Here is a 9,315-nt window from a genome sequence, read left to right on the forward strand (position 1 = left end):
ATAAAAGATAGCACGAATCTTCAAGCAACAATCAATGGCCACAAAAATCGACTGACTCAAATTCAATTTTCAGGTAACTTACTTCTCGAGGTTCAATTTTGACCATAAATTTAACCAACGAGGCCGACTGTGACGGGAGCAAAAATTATATAATTGAAAACTTCTTTGAATACGAATTCATTGGTATAACTTTTGCTCCTGCTGCAGTCAGTCTCGTTGGTTAAATTTATGGTCAAAGTTGAAGCACGGAAACCGAGGACACATTATATTTTGAAACGAAGGGAATAACAAAATGAATAGTGCATGACGAAGGTTCATAAAAAAAACATAAGCATCACACACCAAAGCGTTCGCCTTTCTTTAATCTTTCTTGAGATCATTGGTTTGGCATTACACCTTCATTGGATCATCGTTTTGACGTTGGAGTCCATCCAGATCTCAGCAGGTCAGCAGCGGCTGTGCTCATCGAGCGCGGGATGGCGTCCGAACTAGTCAGGCTTGCACTGGTCTCGGCCGCCGTGGCCGCGGCCATGACCTACGCGCGCCTCGCCGCCTCGCGCTTGGGCCCCGGCCTCCCCCGCCTCGCGGCGCTCCTCCCGGTGCTCCTCCTCCTCCCCGTGCTCCCCTTCACCTTCTCCTCCATCCACCTCCGCACCATCTCCGCCTTCTTCCTCGTCTGGCTCTGCGGCTTCAAGCTGCTCCTCCTCGCCGCCGGCCACGGCCCGCTCCACCCGGCCCTCCCAGCCGTGCGCTTCGCCGCCTGCGCCGCGCTCCCCATCAATGTCCGGAACGGAGCGCTGACCTCGCCGCGGTCCCTCTCTGCCGGGTTCCTGCTCTCCTACGCGGCCAAGGCGGCCCTCTTCGCCGCGCTCGTCTCGCTCCGTGGCCTCCGGGCGAGGATGCCGGCGTACGCCGTGGTCGCGTTCGACGGCGCGCACGTGTACCTGATGCTGGAGCTCTTCCTGGCGTCCGCCGCGGCGTTCGCCCGGACGCTCCTCGGCACGGAGCTGGAGCCGCAGTTCGACCGGCCGTACCTGGCCTCGTCGCTCCGCGACTTCTGGGGCCGCCGGTGGAACCTCATGGTCCCCGGGGCGCTCCGGCCGAGCGTGTACCGCCCCGTGCGCGCCCGCCTCGGCTACTCCGCCGGCGTGCTCGCCACGTTCCTCGTGTCAGGCCTCATGCACGAGGTGATGTTCTACTACATCACGCTCGAGGCCGGCACGGGGGAGGTGACCGCGTTCTTCGTCCTCCACGGCGCGTGCGTGGTGGCCGAGCGGCGGTGGGTGCGGCGGGGCGGCACATGGCGGCCGCCGCGCGCGTCGGCGACGGCAGCCACGCTGGCGTTCGTGACGGGGACCGCGTCCTGGCTCTTCTTCGCGCCCGTGATACGGAGCGGGCTGGACAAGGCCATCGTCGCCGAGTGCGAGGGGATGCTGGCCTTGCTGGAGGCGGCTGTGCGGAGGCTGGCGGCACGCCTGGTTTGGACCTGATGGTGTACCTCACGAGGAACATGGCGGCAGCCGGCAGGCTGTACTTTGAGTTTGGCAGTTCCGCCATGGCGATTCCGATCGAGTTTGGTTTCAGCCAAGGGAACAATCACGTCGTGGTCCGTAAATCACGATCGATTTCGGCGCATTTCCATTCCACAGATGGCCAGATTAGAATCTCATCTCGCGGCAGTACGCGAATGCATTTTGGTCATGGGATTGTCATGTACTAGTGGTTGCTGTGGTGTACACTATACACCGCACAAACGGGAGCATCACAGGGCAAGAAAACAAGTTTCGTGATCTCGTTCTCCAGGCAGGCATATTATCGTTTCCCCTTTTGACACCCGCAAAGGGGTGCAAAGGACCATCGTTAAGCATCACGCGAATAGTATAGAACTCAATTTTTTTTTGAAACAGTATAGAACTCAAATTGATCGTCATTCCAAAAAATTGATCGCCATTCCAGTGGAGGAAATACTTTCGTTTATTGCCGTAGTTCCCCCCGCAAAATAAATAAATAATGCCGTAGTTTGACTATTGATCTGTACTTTTACCGTCTCTAGGCTTTAACTGGATTTTATAGCAATGCTAAAGAAACATGCACACTTGTATTGAAGATCACTTCATACATGCCTGGAACCCCAGGCTTGAGAGTCGTAATGTAACCAGATAGTATTATTGCTATTTGGACATCATTGGAGGCTTGCACGAAATCCACGTGCATCATTAAAACTGCCTGAAATGGGACCAAAACTCGATAGATGAAGGATCACTCGCTCCGTCCCATGTTTTGAGGAGCATCAGGAAAGATGGGCTGTATACCATGTGCCTGCACGCTTTTCACCTAAACAAAGCAACAACATCAAGGTCCTTGCAGGGTACACCATATCTAAGATACTAGAGATGGTCAGCAACTCTGATGGTTCATCTTCCTCCTACTTATGCTTTCGGGGAAGTTCAAAATTCACAACTTCTTTAATCCGAGGATGGGTATTTAACATGAGATTCAGGCCATTGGAGATGGGATGTAAAATGAAGTGTCGCATGGATGTGCCACTGCCGGCTGATGTTGTCTCTTGCATCCTTATGCTGGTAGGTAAGATTCTAACATGATTTGTGCGGGTCGCGGTGACGTAATCTCGACGAGAAGAAACGTGAACTTCCATGTCCTGTCGGAGCTATCTTTGAACATCTCCGCAAACACCTTTCCAGCTCCATGCGGCCCTCGGATATGAAAGCCTACCTGAAATGATGCATGTGAATTTCAACTGATCAGCCAACTTCAAAGACTTGCCGCTACAACTATGTAAATTACTACGTGAATTCACATCAATGCCATCCTAGTGTCCCTTGCTTGCCCAATTAGTAGAGCATCTGAAAGCATATAAACTTGCCAGGGTCCACTACATTCTAAAACTCTCTTTACTAGTAAGTATTATCGTTAATCATGTCTCGAGACTGATTTTAGAAGGAAAAAAAATCTTGTTTGCTTTCATCTCTGTTTCTCTCCCTATGTTGTCATTTGGAAGCTTGCTCCTGGCCAAGGGGAGTCATTGGTTCATTACCATATGCTGCTAACGAACTGTCAGAGAATAAGTGTCACCCTAACTGTTGCAGCCCCTCACGGTAAACTTGTCCATTTTCATTGACTTAGCTACCATTATCTTGATGTGCAAGCAAGCCGCATAATCAAAGAACACACGGCTGTAGAGACTAGAGACAGGAATTTATGCTACCTCCACATGTTCAACACCATCCTCATCTGTCCAAACCCTGTTTTGGATGCGCTGCCGAGCTGCACGGTTTCTGGATTCCGTACCATAACCAGTTATAGGGTAACCAATTTTGGCTGTAACCTGACAAACATGCGAGAGACCAAGTATACTAAGAGAGGAACAACAAATATGCCAGGGGACAACAGAAATAACACGAACAGCCACAAACCTGGCTATCACTCTGAACTCTTGCTAGAGCTTTCCCAAAAATCTTGTACCTGTAGAATGGTAGCAACATTAGGCAATTTCCCATTCACATTGCAAGGGAATAACACAGGCATTTTCCAGAAATAAGAATGGCGTAAACTACAGAGGCATGCTCAGGCATAAAGCAACAACAATAACCCTGTGATATGAAAAAAAAAACAGAGGCGGTAAAAAATACAAAACTTCTTACTCCCCCGGTCCCTCCGTTTCAGAAGACAAGGTGCATCAATTTTGTGAAAATCAAACATATATATGTTTGACCTAGACTACGGAATAAAATATCAACATTTACAATACAATGGTTTTCTCTTAGTATATTTATTGCTGACACATGTATGCTATTTCTTCCATTGGTTTGTACTTTGTGCCAACCCCATTGCTTGGTTGATATACTTGACGGTAGATAGTCCAAACTTGCAGCAAACTAAGTGCTCTTTCATAACCAACTTTGTTGTTGGCATATCTTGGGAGTACTTATTAACCTGGTCTGCTCCTGGTACTCAGCTTCTCCCTGAAGCTGACCAAGTAAATAACTTGACAGTGGAGATTTTGTTTAGCAGGTTATCAGTCGTCGCATACTTGATAATCCTGCCTGATTTACTTATTATCTTATGCATCTGATACTCCCTCTGTTTCAAAATATAAGGTGTACTAGTTTTGTCAAAAGTCAAAGTTGTCCATGTTTGACCAAGTTTATACAATACCAAATTTGTGTCATTAGACCCATCATGAAACACATTTTCATATTTTATTGTAGTGATGGGGACTCCAAATTTTGGCAGTAAACATGCCCATATGGCCATATGTATTATCATGTTTCTTACTAGTTGCGCTATTTGGCATCTTAGGTTCAATCAGAAAAACACAAAATACATACTCTTTTGGTTCAAATATAAGCTCTTTGAAAACAGAGTATCCAGCCAATGCAGCAACTCCAAGCCCAGCAAGTATTACAACACTGTAAGAGGCGCCCTCGACAAATGTCACTGGCTTCTCAGGTATATTGTAGGTAGGGGCATTAAAGGGATCTTCAACAGTCGTCAAGTCTGTTTTCTCCTGAGGATAAAGGTGGCAGTCTTCTATAAGCAATAAAAAAATGACCCAAGGTGGCATGCACCATAAGAAAAATATGTTCACGAAATAGGAAAAAGGAAACAACTATACAGAACCATATAAAGTTTCCTTTAAATTTAAAGTGTAGACGAAGAAATGCATGAACAATGGGCCTCAAAAACTGAAAATGCAGGTGTTAGGTGATTAATATTGTTGAGGGGAGAGAAAATACACAGTACTCAGCCCTTTTGCGGCAAACTGTTGTCAATGAATAAACGAAGAGAATAGACAAGATTCCAGAGTTTCAGATAAACTGTAGTCTATAACTAACATAATTAGTTTTCCCTATTAGATCAATAATTCATGCCTTATCAAGAAATCTTGTGTAGGTAAACGAGGAGCTTGTTATCTGATATCACAACATCAAGATGCTTTATCGGAAAGACGATTAAGCACCTAGCAATTACCTATACTGATATGAACAATGAAACAGAACCTTTTCAGTATATGCAACATCGTTCTATTCTCATAGCATTTGAGCAACTCCTAACAATCTATTCTACAAAAATAGTTCGAAAGCACATTATAGGTGCTAATGCATATGCATTGATCAATAACGATGCAGCAGCTTCCTGATGCACTGATCCCAACAGCATTTAATCTTATGAACATGAAATAAAACTAGTAAAGCTTATGCATGTGTATGCACAACTGATCATTAGTCGCTACTGCAGATGGTAATGAGGGGACAATGACATGGTTAATAGTTTCCTATATTCCACAGCCAATACATAGTTTATAGTAGCATGTTCAAACAATTGACAACACTGTCAGTCACTGCTGAAAACTACCAACGGTCATCACAAGAAACCAATATTCAATAAATTAGATCAGGGAACAGAACTAGCTAACAAACCTGTTTTGGTCTTTTTTCTGAAGCTTGTGTGGAGTAAGATGCAGATGGCCTTATGAAAGAAGGAAGTACTTTGCGGTATTCTTTACGCACTGTCAAAGGACCTGAACGGTTTGCATTGATCATATACCACCTTGAATTTTTTACAGATGATGCTGGAAGGTTTGCCAAAAGAGAACCTGCACGATATTGAAATAACTGTCAGTCCATATTTAACAACAAAGAACAGAAAAGTCAAATAGTTAGTTAACACATTTTGAATGGAAACGGGGAGCAATTCACATTGGCAGACCCAACTTAACTGAAGGATAGAACAGGCAGAACAATAATACGTAATATCCATCTACCATTAGTTTGGTACAGAAGGCAAACAAGGCAAGTTTTATATTTGCCTTCTAATTTTGCTTCTAGAGTTTCACGTTTACCTTTTCATTCTAGCTGATTTGATCAAGGGTAGAAAACTCATACTTGTACTATTGCAATTGTCAAATATTTTCAAGGAAGATTCGCTAAACAAGTGTATGGAAGCTATTCTTAATGATTCTTGTGGCAAACTGAAAAAATTACATGAATCTAAGGCATAAATTATGGATAGACACATGGTAATGGCAGAATGTGCCATTATACCATGGATTAGTTATAGCTAAAAGGTGTTAGCAGAAAACAACAAAATCCTGACTGCATTATATTCGTGCAATAGTTCTTCTGGTAAAATTGAAAATTATACATGAATTTAAGGCATAAGTTATGCATAGACACATGGTAATGGCAGAATATGCCATTATACGATGGATTAGTTACAGCTAAAAGGTGTTAGCAGAAAACAACAAAATCCTGACTACATTATATTTGTGCAATAGTTCTGGTAAAATTGAATAGCATGAACTCAAGACATAAATTACGGTGCTTTGCTATATCTGTTTGCTGTACTTTAATCCTCAATTGTGTCAGAACCATTCACGAATACAAGCATGTGAAGAATGAATGTTTAAATGTATAAGAAAAATATACCATGCACAACTTCACCAGACTTTGCAAAAGCTCCCCTAAGTCCATCAGCTGCTGTTCGCTTGCCTAACCCTATAAATCATTGTTAATACTATGATAATCCAGACGTTACGTACAGCAGAAGGTTCAACATGAAAGGAAACAACTCAAACGGGGGCAACAAACATAAACTTCTAAGTGTAATAAAAGACAAAAAATAGAAAGCGGAACTATATGATGAAATACATTTAACGCATTTAATTACAACTTATGATAAATTTTAAGTCTGCACTGTTACTGCAATATCTTTAAATGGTACTCACAAGAGTGTCTATATAACTACACTGGCTTTAATTGGTACTTTCTAAAGTATTTTCTGGTTTCCATGTTATAAAGTTTCTTGTGTGCACATGTAGGATAAAGCAAGAACCAAGACTGGAGAAGTTTCAGCCTCAAGTTAAGATAACCGAATATTTGGGTTTAATTTCACAATCTCCTCATGAACTGCTCACCTATTTGGTATTTGCTAGTGGGCAACATCACTGGTCTAGTTTCTGATGCTTAGTCAATCACCACCTTCGCTGCTGGTGATGGTATGTTAAATGAAAATAATAAAGTTGACAGTGAGAAGCAGAAGAAACCAAAGATGGAATAGAGGCACCTAAAGAGAAAGTGGAGTGTTGGGATTGCTATTGTAGTTAGAATCAGGATTATGCATCCTGCAAACTGGGCCGCTGTTCTGCTAGTCCATCATTGATTCAACCGATCTTTCAGTTTCAATATGTAGTCTCAGCTCAAACAGTTGAATGATAGGATCTCAGAGGAGTGGTCAGCTTCCATTCCATGATCATGCAGAATTTTATGATTCCAAGAGAAAGATGCTCATCTAACATCACAGTGCTCTGCTGTAGGCTTTGTCACAGATAAACAGAAAACCCATAGAGTTTGCCAGGACGCGGTCTGGCGTGAGACTAAATTGAACAAATGTGGTTGGATTCGTGTATAGGTCCATCTTTATGTACCATCTAAGCAAGGTATGGAGTATCTTTCACAAGGTCTAACTCTTCCAGAAAAATCAGACAATTTCATCATATGGTTCATAGTTAGCCATCCATGGATGCAGAACAGAGTTCATTTCCTATGATGGTACACATGAAATGATACCCTTTTACAACTCTCCCGCTAATTAGTTTATAAGAACCAGTTGTGCGATTAGTTTGCATCACATGAACAATGCCAGAACATGTGTATGCTTGGGTTACTCAACATAATTCATGTCTATGATTTGCAACTATTCCATGGTACCCTCTGTATGTTTTTTTTCAAGCTATTAGATCTATATAATTGAATAAAAAGGGTAATCATAAAGCACTCCGAATCCATAGAATAATGCAGGGCTTGAATAAGCAATGCTGCAACAGCACAGCTCAATATGTAAACTTTGTGAACATGCTACCAAAAAAGTTGCGTAATGTCCGAGACGCCAGCTTATATAACCAAGCCCTCACTAGAGAACTGCCCAGCCAAAACAACAGCTACCTGACCCTAGCCAATTTGTGGTAATCCCGCAAGACCACTCCCATGTTAGCAAAGCGTATATCTCTAGATGCGAAGAAAGCTGAGAGTGGTTAAGCGGAAATAATGGAAGACGGAGAAGGGGACGGGGAAGAAAGAATCAAACCGGGAACGAAGAGGCTGGCAAAGGGATCTGCCTTCGGGGGAAGGGTCGGTGGCTTCGGTGGCACCAGGGCGGATATGGAGAACAAGCGCCGGGATCCGGACCTTGCCGCAGCCGCCGCCATCGCCGCCGGGATACCTTTCGCCGTGGAAAGGCGACCGGGGGTTATTAGGGATTTCCTCCCTCCTTCCAGGGGGTTTAGACGACTTTAGATCGTTTTCCAGTTTCTTTTCTCCTTTCTTTTTGTGATGGGATAGAGCGTTTTTCAGTTGGGCACTACGGTCGGCCGCCTCCACAGCCGTTGGATGACACTGAGACAGCCGACCGATCTATTACCAAGTCAGCCAGCCTTTGGCATAAGCACTATGTTGTGCTCGCTTGGTTTGCAACAAACACCTTGTTGCAATGGTCAAATTGTTTCATACGGTTGCGATCCGTCCGCTCTACCGCCTAGTCAGTCATAACCTTAACAATGGTCAAACGGTTTCGTAAACACGCGCGCGAGAGAGAGAGAGAGAGTTTATGCTGGAAGGAAGAGATGGGGATGTTGCTTCCCTTTTAAGATAAGGTCGATGGGGAAGCCATGTGTGGGGTCTACAAGGACGTGGCGTGCCCTAGGGAGGCGTCGATGCCCGCGCTATTATCAGTCGGCTGTGGCTAAGCATTCTCCCTTTCCAGTTTGTTTGAGCTTTCACATCAGCTTGAAGAAAACCCCGGTGTCTAGCCCAGTAACTAGCTTCGGCTTGCTTCTACCACCAGCAGGTGGATGTATGTGCGCTAGTGACACGTATCCCTTAGATCGCTTAATAGTGTCAAAAGGTGGGCCAACCTATTAGGAACCACCAGCACTTCGCCAATAGCAAGAGCGAGAAGGTTCCTTGTTGGTTTTAGAAAATTTTCATGTGTTTCTTTTTCTTTTTTTCATCATTTTTTTCTATTTTTCTGCGTTAAAAGTGTAACTAACCCTTGGATGGTTTTGGTAATTCATAACAACATATATCTCACTGAACTAATGTCTATTCAAGATAAATATTTCAAATGTTTAATGATTGTCATGACATGGACTAGAGATGTGGACCCCTCAAAAAGCTAAGGACAAGGATTGGCAAAAGTTTAAGACTCTACATTTTTTAAGTGATCCAAGATCACATTAAGTCCATAAAAAGCCAATACTATTAAAAGGGGATGAGGTGTTGCTTAATAATCTATTTG

At 43.9% G+C, this 9,315-nt stretch overlaps 2 protein-coding genes across 2 annotated transcripts; one reads left to right on the forward strand and one right to left on the reverse strand.

The window, feature by feature from the left end:
- Positions 1–446: 446 nt before the first annotated feature.
- On the forward strand, positions 447–1,970 carry LOC119354259 (probable long-chain-alcohol O-fatty-acyltransferase 5). The gene has a single exon (XM_037620971.1). It carries the CDS (start codon positions 477–479, stop codon positions 1,488–1,490), a length of 1,014 nt encoding a protein of 337 aa, XP_037476868.1. The 5' UTR covers positions 447–476; the 3' UTR covers positions 1,491–1,970.
- Positions 1,971–2,147: 177 nt separating this feature from the next.
- On the reverse strand, positions 2,148–8,310 carry LOC119354260 (probable mitochondrial import inner membrane translocase subunit TIM21). The gene is made up of 7 exons (XM_037620972.1): positions 8,107–8,310; positions 6,450–6,518; positions 5,442–5,617; positions 4,350–4,528; positions 3,435–3,483; positions 3,227–3,346; positions 2,148–2,733 (listed from the first exon to the last, which is right to left on the reverse strand). Exons 1-7 carry the CDS (start codon positions 8,225–8,227, stop codon positions 2,575–2,577), a joined length of 873 nt encoding a protein of 290 aa, XP_037476869.1. The 5' UTR covers positions 8,228–8,310; the 3' UTR covers positions 2,148–2,574.
- Between the last annotated feature and the right edge of the window lie 1,005 nt (positions 8,311–9,315).

Source organism: Triticum dicoccoides, chromosome 2A (genome assembly GCF_002162155.2).
Source record: "Triticum dicoccoides isolate Atlit2015 ecotype Zavitan chromosome 2A, WEW_v2.0, whole genome shotgun sequence".
Taxonomy (NCBI): domain Eukaryota; kingdom Viridiplantae; phylum Streptophyta; class Magnoliopsida; order Poales; family Poaceae; genus Triticum; species Triticum dicoccoides.

Excerpts from the sequence above, each read along its gene's own strand:
- LOC119354259 (XM_037620971.1), top strand. The coding sequence starts at position 477 with ATGGCGTCCGAACTAGTCAGGCTTGCACTGGTCTCGGCCGCCGTGGCC.
- LOC119354260 (XM_037620972.1), bottom strand. The coding sequence starts at position 8,227 with ATGGCGGCGGCTGCGGCAAGGTCCGGATCCCGGCGCTTGTTCTCCATA. Across the intron at positions 4,529-5,441 it reads CAGAAAAAAGACCAAAACAG|GAGAAAACAGACTTGACGAC; the intron begins GTTTGTTAGCTA and ends CTTTATCCTCAG. Across the intron at positions 2,734-3,226 it reads ATGGTGTTGAACATGTGGAG|GTAGGCTTTCATATCCGAGG; the intron begins GTAGCATAAATT and ends GCATCATTTCAG.